Here is an 18,462-nt window from a genome sequence, read left to right as displayed (position 1 = left end):
GGCCACGACGACGCATTAATCTGTCTACAGGTTGGATAAAAATACAGCTGACTATATATATTACACATGTAATAAATCATATAGGGACTTTATAGCTTCATCTTATAAAATGTGGATATAATTAGTCAATCAAAATAACAAAATAATAATTGTTTACGTTTATGAGCTTTTAAATTCATTAATAACCAGCGTGGTACACTGTATAAAGGTGCCTGTACGCGCACATGTAACTTAGTGCTATAAAAAGGTTCGAGTGTTAACAAAGGTTAAGCTAAAACAATATTTAATGATAAGCGAGATTTACGCACGCAAATGAGAAGGAACGGGACATAATGACTCTGTCCAGCCCTTTAATACCTTTTAATGTGAACACAACCGCGTGCAGCGTCCAGCATCCTGTGGACTAGATACGGAAGCCCCTCAGGTCACCCTTTAACACAAATAAATCTAGTTCAAATAGTGATGAGACACCGGTGGAGACTTGAGCGACTCTGACCACTGCCGCTGTGCGTGCCACACGCACGAGTGTGTGCGAGGGTGTAAGTGGTGTGTGTGTGTGTGTGTGTGTGTGTGAAAGCCACCACTAGTCGCCCCCAGTGCTCTTCAGTCTCCACTCTCCCTTCGCACCGCAGACTGAACGTCACGTCCGCACTTGAACTTGAGTTTTCTCCCATTGTAGAAGCCAGAGAACCGCACAGAGCCGCACAGAGCCGCACACAGCCCAGGGATGCGGGACTCTGCACCTAGCACAAAGAGAAAAGAGGGTGGCAGTCTGTCTTCAAACCAGCACTGGGCTTTGACTTGAAGAGTTAAAGTCTAACCCGCCCGCCTGGCTGGCACTGCCAGTGCAGCAGAAGAAGTGCCCACCACTTGGCGACACCCCGAGAAGTGCCGCGAAGAAACCTGGATTCCTATTTTACACACTTTCCGACGGTAATTGGCGCCCTTTCACGTGCTTTCTCCGGACAGGACCCCTCGGTGTCCAAGGTGGCCGGAGAGTGGACACAAGTAGTGACTGGCCACCAGGTCCGCCGACCTCCCGCTTCTTACCGCGTCTCTCCTCCACTCCAGTCTGCTCCTTCTCCGCGCTCCTCTGACAGATGGTGTGAAAGAAGAGGAAGGCAGAGCCGGACTATCCGACTCCCTCACCACCCTCGCGACCGAAGAAGGGAGGCGCACAACCACTTTGGCACCAAACTCCGACCGAGCGCCCGGCCGCTCAGCGCTGCGCCACGGTCACCGCAGAGCGCAGGAGCCGCTGCCCGCTGGAGGGAGGTCCGTCGTGCAGAGGTCAGATCGAGGGCCACATTTGGGGCCAGTACAGAGCGGTCAGTTTGGGGTGGCCAGCGAGCGGCCGGTTTTGTGGGCAGTTTGCGGTCGGTATACAGGAGCAGCAGCAGAAGGAGGAGAGCCGACCCTTCCAGCGCCGCTCTCCGGGCGATGCCAGTGTAAATGCCAGGGCGATGTCCCGACGTAAGCAGGGGAACCCGCAGCACCTGTCCCAGAGAGAAATATCACGTAAGTACATCTCCAAAAATTCATATAATCGCATGCTTGGGATTAGTTTTTCCCCCCTCTGCCTTGTCATGTTGGATGATTGGTGCGTAAAAATGAATATTTTCAGACTTGGAGTACAAAGTTATTCGAAGTGCTTCCGGAAGGCCACTTGTTTCTTTTGCCGATTTTTATTATTGTTTATTTTATTTTATTTCTTATTTTTTTAAATTTAGATAAAGGTCGTAATTTACTTATCTGATTGTTTAAGTGTAGAAATAACGCGCTATGATTCAAAGCACATTTTCACACCGAGCACACAGCCTACAAGTCTTTAGGTGCGTGTTTGACTTTCCTGTGAGAGCAGCTCACGGAGAAGTCGGAGACCGGTCATGATGATGTAGACAGGACTTCTGTGTTATTACATTATTACACACAGTTTTAATGGAATTATTAAATATGGCCATAAGGGAGAAAATACACTTATTTTTCAGTTAACAATAAAAACGCAATTGTACTTCCTTCAGTGTTACTTTTCCACGCACTTTCATAAGCACATATCGATAAACATATTAGAAGAGGAGGTCTGTTACATTCATGTTAGATGAACTCACAAAAAGCAGAAACTTTTGATTTCGATGATCTAATTCTAACAAATTCTCTTCATCTTTATCCCAAAGAAAAGGGCCGATATTTTATTCCGACGCTTAAGAGAACTATTTAAGCCGACACTTTTAGCAGCTGCCGTGAAGAAAAGAGATCATAAATTAATTAAACAAAAGACGATTTTCCCCCTTCCGCACTTTAAAGAAGACGCGGGGTGCCTCTGGTTTAACACGAAGGCTTTATTTATTTATTTATTCTGCAGGTTATTGAATCTTTAATAGACACATTCCTGCCTCATGTCAGCCACTAGTTTAATGAGTTTGTCCCGTTAATGGCGTTTTCTGCTGTAAGCCTCCACTTGTAACACTTGTCCCAGTGTTGTAATATTAACACTGGGTTTGGATTATTTAGTCCAACACACTACACACGGTGAGAGCGAAAAATCCAAGGGTCCCCCTGACGGAACTTTTATGCACAGTAGCCCGCAATAAGCGAGACATCAAAGGACAAAATACGCTAAACTGAAGATGTTATATTTATGTGAAGGATTAGTATCATATGCAGCGTTTACTGCTGGATACAAAAGAATTAGAAAGGAAATGTGTTTTTGCGAAGAAAATAAACTTGTATGGCATAAAACCAAATGTAAAGAGCGAAAATGAATTCACAGAGGAAACGCATCCTTTCCTTCTTTAACTGACGCAAACCCTTGTGCTGTTTGCGCTATTACTTTTGCGGGAAACCTTTCAGCAGTGATTAGATTTTCTGGCCTCAGATCACTTTGCAAGCAGCTGTGGCTGCAGCATGCAGACTGGTGTGTCCTGACAGGAGCAGGACATTTAACTACCTGAGGGACAAAATATGAATAAAGGGCACTTAGTGAAAGAACCTCTGTTATTGATTTGCAGATTTGCATTAGTGAGTCTGAATCACAAAGGATGTGAAGCTGAGGGATTTGTTAAGATGTTACACTGGGTGAATATTACTACTCTCTTTAATCAAGCTTGAGGTCATGTGGGGAGATTTGTTTTGGGTGAACCCTGCCAGAGCGGATCACTTATGCTATGCTTTATTACCATGCATTTAGATGGCTTGGTGCCTATAATATTACACCCATATTTACAGCAGAGATCTCAGCATGCCTGTAGCTGAGCGGCCGTACCTGGGCTTTGGTGCCATGCTGCCTGGCTGCTTATAGGCTCCCTCCTTTGCTGCACAGCCTGGCTTTCTGGTGTTGCACTGCCAACCCACAAAGTCATAAACAGTCACACACCCACCTGAAGACACTGCATGTGTCAGAGATTTCAAATCACCTCCTGACAAGTAAACTTTTGATTGCTTAACACAGCTACAATTTGTGTATGGCCGCTCCCACACAGGCCTGCAGTGTAGACTCGGTTACCTTTAGAAATGGGTCACACTGTGCATGCTGCCTGCTCTGTTGTGACAGCAGCTCGTGCAGCAAAGAACACAGCACTCACACTAACATGCTAACAGGTAGATAGTGACGAGGTGTGGAAAGACCAGAACTAATAAATAAAATTCCTGTTGCCCTCTGACATTGTGTGTGTGAATGTGAGTGTGTGTGTGTGTGTGTGGAGTGTAAAAGGTAGTGTGGCAGCTGTGCACAGAGCAGGCAGACCTGTCTGTCTATATGTCTGTCTGATTTATCACCATTTTGGCTGCAGCACAGAGCTGTGCATTTCATAATTTATGTGGAAAAGATGCTCCCTAATTTAGTATGCTTGACTACACACACACATGTGCACACATGCGCACTTATAAATGCATGTAGGCTTGCATGGACATCAACATGCACCTATATGCAAATGCACACATGTAAAACCCTCTCACCAAATTCTGAATAATTTTTCTTGAGCTGTCAAGCTCATAAAACCTGTGTGATCTGTGCTTTAACAGCACCATTTTTAATGTGCACGTTGCAACATGATGCATCACACACAAAAATTACATTGTGCATGAATTTTATATTTCAGAAGAAGAGCAAGTGTTGCTCCACCTCTTTTGTCTTTCAGTATCTTCTCCTGAGTGCGGAGAAACGTGTTAGGATTTTCTGGAGGTTAAATTGTTGATTTTTTAAATGCAATTTGGCCTCAGTCCTAAAGCAACATTCTTACACTCAGTGCTAAAAATATCAGGGATTTTTCCCTCGCTAAGTTGCAGCCCTTTTTAGCACAATCTCCATTTCATACAGTTGCCTTAAAGCTTAACAATTCTCATCTGCTTTCCTTTGTTTCCACATGTTCTTGTGTGATCAGAACAGATTTTAAAAAATAAGTCCATAAGGGATCACAGTGTTTACCTTCAATCAACTATTCAACACGCTCCATGAATATTTAGTAACAATTTGCATGTTATTGTCGTCTTCTGCAATAAATATGTCTGATGCTGCACCAAATCTAGCACTGTATGCTTTCCAGTTCTCTGAATTCACACTCATTTCTTGCCATGTTAAAATCAAACAATCCCTCCTGAGTGGAAAATTGTCACAAGAATTTGGGTGTAATTCCTCCCTCACAGACACGTGGGAAAGATTAATCAGTGGAAATCTATATTTATTTGTTTGTCAGTCAGATTTGGTGTGTGTTTTGGCGTCACCATGCCACACAGTTTACACCTGAAGGTGCAGACATGCCTTGTGCGTCTCATTCACTGCAAATAACCCCAGCTTTCCTCCCAGAGGCTGATTTAGTGTGAAGAGACGCAAACAGGACGAGAGCTCCCATTGTAACTGCATGCACATACACACACACACACACACACACACATATACACACAGAAAGGGGTGGGGGGTTGCGTGTCAATTGCAGTCGCCCACTTGAGATGCATGTTTCCCTTTGGCTTGTCAAATAGCCGTGCACCCTGCTGGTGCTAAGTCTTTGTTAGAGGGAGAGAGAGAGAGAGAGAACCTAGCAACTCCTTCTTTTGTATGCAGTGAAGCGCTCTGTAGATGAGGTGTTTTTAAAATGCCATAAATGAAAATGCATTTGTGCACTGTGTCTTATTAAGTCACACAGCTGATTGGAGTGAGTATGTAATGATATTCCTAATAGTCAAATCATTCATTATTTAGCTTTTTACAAGGAGGACATGCACTGGTAAAGCTTAAAGGGTCAGTTCACCCCATAACAAAACTGATTTTCTTGCAGTGGACAGTGTTTTTACTGAACTAAAGGGATAGTTCACATAACAACGGCTGTTGAAGTCTGTGTATTATACAGAAAAACACTGCTGTGCTTCTGGAAAGACACTTTACTATCAGACAGTTTAAATGCCACTTTTCAAAGCTGTTAACAACCAAAACTAAATTTTATTCGCTGCCATCAGTAAGCAAGGAAATGTTTCTTTTTGATAATCAAAGTGGATGGTGCTTTTAAATGTTACTTCTATAGCTGTGATTTTGAGAAAAACCTTTTTTTGTTGGAAACGACATATGAATGCAACCTACAAGATGCAACATTTTAGAGTGTGTGCACATGTGCATGTCCTGTGCACCATTGTTGTGAGGACATTTCAGCATTGTGAGGACATTTTCGCCCCTTCAAAGGGCTGTTTGAGGGATAAGACTTTGCTTTAGGGTTTAGGTTAGGGTCGGGGGCTGGCCTTTAGCTGTGATGGTTAAAGTCAGGGTAACAGGTTAGGGCATGCATTATGTCAGTGAGTGTCCTCACAACTGTAGAAAAACAAAAGTGTCTGTGTGTCCATGAATCCACAGGACGAGGGTTTCCAGTTCCCTAAAAGCATGCCTAAACTTATGTTGTTGAGCAGCAGGCTGTACACTAGTGATTCTACTTACACACACACACACACGGACACACAGACACACACAGACATAAGCTGTCATAGTCTGCGTACCAGAGTGTTGGTTTCTGTCTGTCTGTCGTCACCCGTCCTTCATCACCACCTCGATCCTTTAGTCTCATTATTTCTCTGTCTCTCTCTGTTTCTCGCTCTCTCTTTTCTTCTCTCCTTCTCTCTCTCTGTCCTTCTGTCTGTCTCTGTGTCTCTTTCTCTCGTTCGGCTAGGGGGAGCTCTCAGGCTGTCAGTGCAGCAGAATGCAAACACGCAGTTTGTGTGTTTGTGTGTAAGTGTGTGTGTGTGTGTGTGTTAATCAGATGATATCAGTGCTGAAAAACCACATTTACCTCTTAACTGTCAACACCTGCACACTCTGTACTTGACTGTTTGTGCCTTTGCCACACTTTTAATTTAAAGCATGTGCTGTAAATTCATGCCAGTGACTGACTGACATCTATAGCAGCAGTATGTGTGTATACACTCTAATGTGTTGATATAGTGCAGCAGCTAGATTTAAGTTATAGTTATTGTAAATGATTGATTAACTTTTGATTCCTAATCATATGTCATTTTGATTTGAAGATGTAAATTCATTTTCCTATAATCTTTAATTACATTTTGTAAATTGCTTTAATAATATTACCTGTGATACAGAAAACTCATTAAATGAGTTTAAGAGAAGTTAATTTATTACACACTATCATAAGACAAGTCATAAAAACCTTTATAGAACAGAATATTTAAGACACGCTCCAGTTCGTGGCTGTTATTTTGCTTTTGAAAACACAGTTGCTCTGCTCTTTGGAGCCTTTTGTGCTGTGTTTCCGAGGAGCGCTTCATTCCTACCACAGCACCTCCCGGGCAGGGGGTTTAGTGCAAGTCATACATTCCATCTTCACTAGTCTAAACTCTCTGTATCATCGCATGTGAATGTAGCTGTGCTACCATATTAGACTGAACCAAATGTTTAGAACTATTTTCACAATTGCCTCTGATCCAAGTGTCATTATCTTGATACAGTAAACCGGACTCCGACCATGGCGGGTGATTTACCTCACTGTGAACTTCAGTTAGCTTTGAAGTAAACAGGATTTCATCTGAAAACAGGTCAAATCTGAAAACAGGCCTTGAGTCATAATGCTGATTCTTCTTTTTCTGTGTGACCGTGACATTACGACTTACACACCGATTAGGTCCTGTACTGTATGTATAGAATTCATGTTACTTTAGAAGAAGTGAAATCTACGCTCTAAATTGTATTTTAGCAAAGTGTTTTTCAGACTTCTCTTTGACATTTGAGCAGTGAGAGGAAATGAGGGGAAAACCAGGAGACAACATGCAACAAAGGCTCAGACTGGGGGCTTTGTTAATCTGTGGTTATCTCCTTCACCAACAATACCCAGTGCAATGTACAAAATGATAAAATTAACACAAATATTAGAGTAAAAATTGCTACATTGCATTTTATTTTTTCAAAAGAAAAACATTCATATATAAAGTGAGTGACTCCTTAATGGCTTCAGTTCTTTATCTATATAATGAAGCTACATTTATTTAACAAAATAAAATACTGACTTCCTGTTTCTCAAGTGTTCCCAAAGTATGTCTCTGTGGTGGCATACCAGTTCAACCAGTTCTTCCCTCATACCTCTAACATCACCATCATGTAGGATGCATCATGTATGTACAGTATCATACAGTGTCCTGCGCTTATTTGGAGGTATCCGGACGATCTCAGTAGTCGAGTAGAAACCAGGAAATAAACTTGATACAACATTCAGATTCTTAGTATTTTTTATCTCCATGTCTCAGGCTGAGACAGACTGTAGTGATCCAGCTGTGTGTGTTTGTGTGTGTGCATACAGTAGATAGCAACCGTCAGTTTGTTCATGTTTGGAGTAATGTCGAGATGTGGCTGTAGCTTAGTGGGCGTTGAGTGTCTGTGGTGCTGCAGGTGTGTGTGTGTGTGCATGCGGTGAGTGTCTGTGTGTGTATCTGTGTGTGAGTGTACTGTGCAGTCACATCCACAAACATTTGATCTTGATTGTAGACCTTACATGTCCTTACATGTGCATCTGTATGTATGTGTGTGTGTGTGGGGGGGGAACAGTTTTTATAGTTTTGATGTCATCTTTCATTCTGTTCCAGACTCTCTCTCTCTCTCTCTCTCTCACACACACACACACACAGAGAATCACACAGACATGATCATCATTGGTCTCAACAGGCAGGACCTTTTACATTCTGGGTGCAATTTGCAGTCATGATACTACTACATGATACAAGGACACTACAAGTTATGATACTACTAAAAAAAGTTAAATCATCACAAAACACTAAAACAAAACAAAACAAAAAAAGAACAGTTGACAACAGGGAGGAAAGCAAATATTTCAGAAGCAGCTTGCCACTAATAAGCTATCCCATTTGTGTCTGTAAATGTAATGTGATGGTTGTGTGGAGAGTGTGAAGGGTCTAGATGGATTAATAGCACATTTACACTGAGAGGCAGTAAACAGAGGAAATCAGCCCCCAGAGATGGTAGCCTGTTCGGAGGTAACTTCTCCCAGATGACAGAAATTCAAAGCAACACCTCTTTGGCCTTGAAACAAGCTACACGCCCTGTTTTAGCTCTCCAAATACCTGTTGCATTAGCTTCACTGCAGCCACTGTAGATGATTTGTCAAGAATGTTATTTTTTTAGAGCCATTCATCTTTAGATGATCTATTTTCTTTGACTTTCTTTTTTATTTATTTATTTTAATTTGTTCTTTTTGGGTCTTGTTTAACTGAATTCCTATTAACCCTCTTGTCTGACTCATTGGGTCTTTATGAAGTAAACAGGGTCAAAGTGACACTAACTTCTTCTTTCCTCTGTCATTTGCAAACACTATCAAACTATCAGCAGACTATCAGCTTCGCTGGTATGCATGGGTTAAAACACACACACTCACATACACACAAATGTTTGTGAGTATGTCCTGAAACTGGTTTTGGCTCAAGTGAACATACTGGCATTTACAGTATATATACGTAGAAGGCTCATACTTTGTACATATCTGCATTCCACTGTAAATGTAAGAGTATTTCAATCAAATGCTGTTAATATTGATCAGCTACTTCACACATACACACAAGCGTGCATGGAAAGAGAGAGAGGAAGTTGGCTGTGTATTACAGGTCTGTCTGTCATTTTAAAATCATATTTCTGCATTTGTTAACGTCTCAGATGAAGTCACTTTTTCCGGGGTCAGTGTACACACACTGTGGAGTGTGTTGGTTCCAGGTCAGCTCACTGGCTTTATTCTCTTTAATGTTAATGACTAGAGAAACACACTCTAATGTCCATGGATGTTCATTTCAGTAAAGAGGACAGATGGCTGCAGCCTGCAAGCCACACACTGGCATCGTGTAAGTGTGTGTGTGTGTGTGTGTGTGCCCATAAGATACACATGCACATACAAACATGGTACGACATACGATGCGTGGAGTACAAACATGCAACATATACACACATGCAGAAGGAGTAGAGGAATTGGTGTATGGAGATGTGGGGCACACAGATCTCACACCGTATATACCCACTCACTCACATGCACACACACGTATCCTGTAGTCATAGCAACAAAATAAATAAAATGGTAGAATAGAAAGCTCTTACCAAAAATATTTCTTTTTTGTGATTATGATGATAATTATTAAAATGTGTGTAAAGTAGATAATGCAGTTAAGTATTTGATTGTAATACTTTCTAAGTGGTATTACCAACAGAAACCTGTGATTTGTTTAATATTTGTAGTTTGTAGGGTTTCTAATACCCTGGGGACACTTAGTGTTAATTTAGTGGTCATGTCTTTCATCAACTTTTTGTGCATGTATCGGATCAGTAAATTCACTTGGTTTCTAACTGTGTGCTCACAGATATTTGTTATATTAAGGATTTAGAAGCAAAAAGTAGTGTTGTGCAGCTCGATCCTGAAAAATTACTTCTGATCCCAAGGTTTCCTGCTCTAGGATTGAGTCCCATGTTAAAATGTTGGTATCTAAAATAAGTAGAAAAATTTGGGGTAAATGTATATTTTATTTTCAATGGGTTCCAATAATTATGCTATCCAGGACAGTCAAAATAACTACTTCACCTGCTTCCTGTCATAGTCATATGCAAACTACCGCTCTGTGAATGTGAGAGACACTGCAGAATAAGAAAAACTTTCAGTCAGGAGTCTCCCTGTAACAAAGTGGATGTCATATGTGGTTGCTTGGTGGAGGGAAACAAACAACAACCAAGACGGCATATACCGGGTTCCCCTATGTACTGTATGTAGTGTACCTGAGCTGCAGAAACATCGCTTCGCAGGGTGGTGCCATTTGTTGCTAATAAAAGTGACAAGCCCTTACAGACACACCTTATAGCCTCTCTGCCACCAGTCTGTGTTGTGTGGACCCATCACCTTTCCCTCATTTTGTTGCACAAAGTATCAGTATTGATATTGGAGACACCAGCCTGGATTTTAGTTAGCATCAGATTGGAAAGATGGTGGTGCAGTGGTCAGCGCTGCTGTCTCACAGCAAGAATGTTCCAGATTCAAGCCCTGGCTGACCTGGGGCCTTTTTGTGTGGCGTGTGCATGCTCTCCCTGTGCCTGTGTGGGTTCTCTCCAGGTATTCTGGCTTCCTCCCACAGTCCAAAGACATGCAGCTTAGGTTGACTGGTGACTCTATATGGTCACTTTGGAGGCTGGAGTTTGTGTTGCTGTTGCACTGAACTGCATGTAGTTCTGTGTTTCTGTTATATAGCCTAGCCCCACTAATATAGATGGAGGGGACAAAATAACAGAAACACCTCTCAGTATATTGCAAATGTGTTTCCAGTATGATAAGCAGAGGGTTTATCAGTGGTGTATTTAAAAGCAAACCTAAATCAGGTATGCAGTGAGGTGGGCTGCTCCATCTGGAGCCTTCATCTGTATTTGACATCCTAAATCTGCTTGCATTTCTAATGTAGAGGTTGAGACAAATGGCCAGCCTGCTGCTAATCTATCACTTTGTATTAGTGTGTGTGTGTGTGTGTGTGTGTGTGTGTGAGAGAGAGAGAGAGAGAGCTGATGATGATGATGATGAAGAAGATTTTTCCTGTTTCCCACTGTGGGTCAATTCTTTTTTCTTTCTTCTGGAATTCCTCACTCCTTCCCTTGCTTACAGCCTGTTCACAAAGGCTTGTACATTTGTTACTCCAGCACACATCCGCTGTCTGATTGCTGTTTACCAGCAAACCACTCACAGGAAGGAAGGTATATCACCTTTATGACAGCAGCAACAGCTCTTTGGTTTGACATCATAACTATGATAGAACCTTTACCAGTGTCTCACTCCAATAACCTTACAGTATGTATAACTTTAATGTACATAGCATTGTGTGTCATACAACACGCATTAGGCTTTGTTAAAGAATTAGCATCAACCACTGTAACTCAGTTAACAAGTTTCCAGGAACATATTGATCAATGATTCCCAAAGTGGTCGTCAAGGCTGCAGAGCCGCTCACAAGATGCATTTGAGGAGTGAGTCCTGCTTCACAAAGTTATTTTTAGTTTCAGACTTTACTGGATAATCTTCAGGATTCAGGATTCTAATCAAATCCCTCTGTTTTGGCTGAACTGATGGGTTGCATGGGATGGAGCACTTCAACTAGACATTGCTTTGCTTTAAGCCAAACCAGTTGGAAACCACTGCTCAGTACACTTTAGATGAACTCTGTTGTACAAAGTGTTATCTAAAGGCAAAAGTGTTCACACTCGTTCTCCCTGGCCACATCGGGAGGCAGGAATTCAAGCCACCTTATTTGTGTCTATGATGAGTGTCACTAAACAGTATGAGATTGAAACACAAATCCAAGTGTTTAATCCTCATCTCTTCTGTTTTTCTTGTTGAACAGCGGAGGTTGAGCATCCAGATGGCGGACTGCTCTCCGACTCTTTACCCCCCCATTTGCTTGGCCTGCCCTCCCACCCTCTTGGCCTACCTCCCCACCCATTGGAACCCAGCCTGGCCCACACCCTGCCACCCGGCCTCCATGCCGATCACGACCTGCTGACCTGTGGCCAGTGTCAGATGACCTTCCCACTAGGTGACATCCTCCTCTTCATTGAGCACAAGAAGAAGCAGTGCCAAACACCGCTGCTGGCCAATGGCTGCTACAACAAGTTGACAGACCGGGGTGGAGGAGGTGGAGGAGGGAGCCCCACTCTGCCGGGCCTTCATCACCAAGGCCAGCGGGTGGAGCTGAGGAAGGTGGTGGAGCCAGTGGAGATCGGCATCCAGGTGACACCAGAGGAGGAGGAGGTGGGAGGAGGTGAAAGGAGAGAGAGGACACCCACCAAAGGAATTTGCCCCAAGCAGGAGAACACACCGGCAGGTAGGCATGAGGAACACACTGTGAAGTAACAGTTCAGCATTTTGGAAAAGAAGCTTTTTTGCTTTCATTCCCAGGGTTAGATGAGAAGATGAATATCAGCCTCATATCTGTGTGTGAAGTACAGAGTCAGAAACAACCAGCCTGGCTATGTCCACAGTCCAGAAATACTCCTACCAACAACTCTGAAGTTGTCTTAACAAGTTCTGTGTTGTTTTTTTAACCCGTAAATTAACAGGAATGCAAAAAGGAAAATGTGAATTTTTATGATTTGGATCTATTTCTTGACAAACAACAGTTTATCCACTTGGCCAGTACTCATGTTGTAACAGATTAAGCTACAAATAAAGTGGGTGCAATTATTGTTACTCACAGTGGACAGCATGTGTCTCTAAATGAGAGAAGCTTGACACCTTGAAGTTAGCAGTGCATCACCACAGAGAGTTGCGGAGTGGTAACCCTGCTTGGGGAAAGCAAAGCTGCACCGTGTTTTTCTGCAACAGTCTGAAATCTGCTTGCGCCACTTGCCAAAAAATGTGCAGTGTCTTATCAGAGGTGTCGAGCCAAGTTGTTGCATTTGAACAGTTAAAATCTGACTTTTTAAGAAGGTGGATTTTGAGTCACAGATCGGTTCAATTTTTCAGATCAGGAAAGAAATGGCCACTGTTTTGATAAAATCTTACAATAAAATATTCAACACGAAATTGTTAAATTAACTAGAGCAAATAGTGCTTGTGAGCATAAATGGAATGAAATTATGACAGTTTTTATAGCTTTTTAGCTTTTGTGAAGACATCATGTCGAGACACAGCCCATCTTCACCAGCAAGAGAGACAGAGAGAAAGAGAGCTGTTCATTTCATTAGAAGGAGAGAGGGAGCGAAGAGAAATAGGAGAGAGGCAGGCATATTACCCACTCAAAACCCTACACCCCCTCAAGGACTCGGCTAGTTGAAACAAATTTTGCAGAATATGACAGAGAGATTCACCTCGACTTTCATGGAGAAATCCAGACTAAGCCATTTGCTTAAAAAAGGTGAAAAGCACATTAAAATTCAAATAAGGAAAGGAGGAAAAACACTATGAGAGGAGGAGGAAAAACAGAGAGGGAGGATTAAAAAGAGGCTAGCCTTTCCCTCATTCAGTTTAGCAGGAGAGCAGCCGCAGGGGAAAAGCCCCAGCAGTTATCTCTCCAACCAGTCGAGATGCTCATAAAGAAGTCAGAGGGGAAGAGAGAGTATTCAGTCTGCCATGACAATTCCTGTCAGCTGTCCTTACAGGTCACTGTTTGTAGAACTACAAGTCTCCGGCTCAACGTTCACCAGCATCCAGCAGGTGCTAAAATTACCCACAAGTCAACAGTTAAATAAAAAGTTCTCAAAGATGAAAGCATGTAGAAAAAGAACATCTTCGCAGTCTGACATGTGGTGTGTTGCAGATGAAATAAGGTGCTGTTCATATTCCAGTCCTGTTTGGTTTGGCTCAGCCCTGTAGTCAGTAGGGCTGTGTCAGTAGTAAATCTTGATGTCTACCTGTCATAGTCATAATTTCAAAATAACAGTAAATCACCTTCATGTTGCCTTCTAGAAAATGTGTATGTGGACATGCATCATGGAATATGGAAGACTGCATGTTGGAAAAAATTCTGCTTGACCCTTCCTGGTTCAGACAAACACTGTAACGTTTCAGACACAAAGGTGACTCAAGGCGCCTTTGACTTACACTACTTCTAGATATTCCTCTATAGCTGGATGATGCTCCATACATGAATAAACCCTGACTCTAGCCCTAGGAAAGTAGTGTTTAGCAGTGAGAGGGAAATAAAATCAAGTGAAAACTAAAATGAGACAAAATATAATCAACAAAGCACTAACAGACAAAAAATACAGTGTTTGTGGGGTTTCGTGAAGCTGATATCCACAGAATTAATGGTGCAGGCAGTAGTTTTCATGTGGTCCACAGAAACCAAAGACTACTTCACTGTGCTGTATTTTAACCCTCTTAACCTGCAAGTAGACCAATCCCAGAAGGTGTGAGAAGTCGAGCAGGTTATTTAGGCAGAAGCAAATCTATTTCATTCAAAGTACACAGAAGTCAGTGTTTCTGACTCACAGGTATCCTGTACATCATGTGAGAACTGCACTGTACTGAACAGCAGCCTCCTGCATAAGCTGTGGCAACATGATTAATGGTGCCCAGTTGGAATTTTTGAACAGTGAAGTTGGAGTAGATATGAATATGGATCTCAAAATGTAACACATAAACAATAATAATGAGAGAGGCACGAGCACATTGATGATAAAAGTGCAAGTGATAAATAATAACACAGGTCTTGCCTTAAAGATTCTAAATGTAGTGTACAATCAATCAAATGTGTGAGAATACATTTGTTAATCCATAAATAATCCCATCCTGCATTTTGTTTGTGTGAAATAACTTCAGCATTACAGCTCAGCCAATACTGATCAATACCCTGATCACAATCATTTGTTTGCTAAAGGTGTGACTCAGGAAGCTGGTTTATTTCCTTGGGATAGAGACACTCCTGATTTGTTCTAGCACTGTTTCAAACGTTTGTGTGATACCTGCCTGACATGTGGACGACACTGTAGCTAAATTCGTCAGCAGCATCGAACCACACTGAGAAGCAGAGGCTGGCTCACAGGTAACACCCCCCCCATTTATAGCGTTTGAGCAGGACAAAGCTCCTCTGAACATGTCAGTCTGTGGTTTGGCCTGCGCTGTTAAACACTGTGTTTGGGCCTGATCTTCATCAATATTTTACCAGGCTGTTATAATTGTGCCAGGCAGCTGCACGGAACTACTGCAGACTGCACAGCCACCTGAACCTCTGACAGCACGCCGCTTATCTCTGTAACATCCTGTTTAGAAGGGTGCAAATGGCTACAGTCTCAAAGTGTAACTGCACTCAGTCATGTGCCCTAATTGATTAGCGCTGGTCACATTATTAGGTCAGCATTATTCATATTTATGAGCATAAGTATATTTTTCCTTCTGCGTTTAAATGCTTGCAATATATCTAACTGTGATCCTCCTGTGAAATCTGCTCCACATGTGCAGTGTTGGAATGCTTCAAATTGTAATTGCACAATATTTCTTCATAACAGAACGTGCAATAATTTTCACATTAAAAGCAAAAACATATTAGCGGCTCAATTGGACGTGCACTGCAGCAACTGTAAACTATATTGCTGCAATAACATTTTATGTTTCAAAATTACCCTCAGTATTTCTCAATTTCCACATGAAATATGTCCAACTAGCACCTTATTAACAGGAGAAGAGGACAGAGGCTTTTATTAATGGAGCCGGAGTTTAATTTGAGGAGAACACGTTCATAATCACCGGGGGACTGAAATATGGGAAGTGGAATTTTCTCTTTGTAACTCAGACTGAGCTTTTTCTCCAGTAGATTATTACACCTTTCATTACCTGGTGAAAAGGGAAAAAAGTGTGAGAGACACGGGGGAGGAAGTGAGAGAGCAGAGAGAGAAAGAGCGAGGGGAAAAGTGATCAGGGAGTTTGAATGTCAGCAACACGAATGACGGCGACGCTTTGTAATTGGCTCCCAGCAGGTCAAGCTACTCCTTCATTCTTAGCTTTTTCACTTCCATTTGTTCTCCATGTGAAATGGAACACACATATATTCACATACTTACTCTACATGTGCACCAAACTAAGTTTTTTAACCCCTAAATTAGAAGAGGTGTTCTTGCTCTATGAGTGTTTTTTCTTCTTCTTCTTTGTATACACCTGCAGGCAGCACAGCAGAGGTTGTAAATGGACATGAAGGAGCACAGAGCTTCCTTCACTTTGAGCAACTCAAACTGGATTCAGTGCGGATGAACAGTTCCATTAGTTTTAAAATAGGAAAGCACTCATTAGCCTTTTCTGTCACGTAGTAAACACACCATCTTGTGTTATTTGGTCCCTTTATTTCGACTGAGCTGCCTCGCCACATAGATCAGCCACACTTAGGAAGGTGTGTTTCCCTCTTTGTTAGTTGCTGTGAATTTGTTTGTCGCAGTTGACACACTTTTGAGTTAGAGCAAAAGACTGAATTCTTCAGAGTTCCATAAGAACACCAAAATAATTGCACCGCTATACATTATTATTATTTTTTAAATAAAGGAAAAGAGTAAAACACAAGTTGTAAGAAGTCAAAATATGTGTCACTGATTCAGAAGTTCTTAGCTGTCTAGGAAACCCCATTTGGCCATGAGTAAAACAGAAATATCAACTGCATCATTTAGGAAAAAGTGTCATGTTCATACAAATACACATATTAATACTTCTTACCAAAAAATATGAATGATTAATGTTTATGATATTTTCAATCATAGTGAGTGATTTTGTTAGAGGACAGTTGTGACAACGGTCTTCTTCCTCCACATTAACAATAGCCAACAGTGTTTTGGGCAGGCCACTGTGTGCACATGAGTGTGTCTCTAAATCACCAGGGGGAGGAAACACAACATAGAGAATTTCTGAAAGCACCATCTTATGACACAAATGCATACTCCGTTTACTCACAGCGCCCCATAAAGCTTTGATCTCACAAATCAGCAAACAGCCTCGTCTCCTCTACCTGGGTGCCCATTCAGCTGTGTGGTATCATTTGGCCCTCTCTGCTCAGCTCAGGTTCTAATTTTCTTAGAGTAAAGTGTTTTAAAATGTTTTTAAAGAGCAAGAGAAATGTCAGCAGATTAAATTTGCAAGTTTCTGCTCTAAACTCTGAGGCGTAGCTTGAGTCAACTATAGAATGTGTTCTCATCCCAGGGTGTCAAAAACTGATGCTTTGTCAAGTACATGCATCTCATATAGATGCCACAGACATCCTTTAGTGTCTGTATGTGATGCAAAAGGACCTTGACAAAGCATCATTTGACGCCCTGGGAATGACAATAGGCTGCTCTATAGCTAAGTGTTAGCTAGTTAAATAGGCAGGGTAATTTACCCTGGTAGGCTAGTGGTTAAGGCGCAGCGCTCTCGCCGTGGCGCCCCAGGTTCAAATCTAGGTTGCGTCAGGAAGGGCATCCGGTGTAAAACACGTGCCCATTGTCAACATGCGAGTCGTCAGTGTGACGATTCGCTGTGGCGACCCCTAAACGGGAAAAGCCGAAAGTGACTTTCATTAACACAACACAATAAGGCAAACACTTTCCAGCATGCAAACTAAATGCTAACAGCTGCTAAGCTTAGGTCAGCCAATCATACCATATAAAAATAACCCATATACATTAATTTCTGTCCATATGGTCAGATTCCACCTGTCATTTATAAAATGACCAAAATTGTCAGTTATTATTTTAACAGGTGGAAATTTAGCAAATAGATAAAACCAGAGACAATACACTGAGCCTCTATAGCTGTTGACTCCAAATTTAGCTAATGCAGTACAACCCTGAGCACACATTTTTTGCATATGTATCCACAAGGAGGATATAGCTTTTGGTCATTAACACAAAGTCTGTTTAACAGTCATGTGGCAAACACTGTTACTTTTATGTAATCTAACCAAGATGCTGCAGCAGCATTCATCTTAATTTTACAATCACATTCAGTGGTACACCCAGAGATTTCTGCTGAAGGGGTCTTGCTCATGTGCACCTTGTTTTAGGTGTGGGGATTTGAACAGGCAACATTCCGCTCAAACCCCTTCAGGCTGATTTGTCAGGCTACCTCCACAGACGGGGAACCCTGACAGTGTGGATTAGAGAAAAGAAACGTCATTTTTAACTGGCACACACACACACATACCTACATATGTAGGGTACACCTGACCTATCACTGAGGAGTGTTTAACACCAGTTGACACAATGCTCTGCAGCCCTTAAAGCCCTTTCAACCAGGGATTAATTCAAACATTTAAGTCCAGTCACACTCACACATACAGTATAAAGGTGCAAGTAGTTTTGACAAACTCAAATGTGATGACACCTTTTTAATCTGAGAGAGCAATTTGACAGGCTGACTGAGTGTGCATGTGTGTGTGTGCCAGCTGTCTAGCTCTACCTCTGCTTTCACACCCGCTTCGTCTGTCGTTTGTTTCCCAGCTGACTTTTTTCTGTTTGTTCCAGTTCATTCTCTCAGTCTGTCTCTCACACTCTTT

At 42.0% G+C, this 18,462-nt stretch overlaps 1 protein-coding gene across 1 annotated transcript in view; it reads left to right on the top strand.

Annotated features, from left to right (window-relative positions):
- Positions 1-1,435: 1,435 nt before the first annotated feature.
- Positions 1,436-18,462, top strand: part of bcl11ba (BCL11 transcription factor B a) — a 44,170-nt gene continuing 27,143 nt past the window's right edge. The window contains exons 1-2 of the mRNA XM_020615724.1: positions 1,436-1,518; positions 11,854-12,333. Of these exons, the coding sequence (XP_020471380.1) occupies positions 1,464-1,518; positions 11,854-12,333 (535 nt within the window). The 5' untranslated portion in view covers positions 1,436-1,463. The remainder of the gene's footprint in view (positions 1,519-11,853; positions 12,334-18,462) is intronic.

This window comes from Monopterus albus, unplaced genomic scaffold (assembly GCF_001952655.1).
Source record: "Monopterus albus unplaced genomic scaffold, M_albus_1.0 scaffold169.1, whole genome shotgun sequence".
NCBI classification, from domain to species: Eukaryota; Metazoa; Chordata; class Actinopteri; order Synbranchiformes; family Synbranchidae; genus Monopterus; species Monopterus albus.
This window is presented reverse-complemented; position numbering and strand designations above follow the sequence as displayed.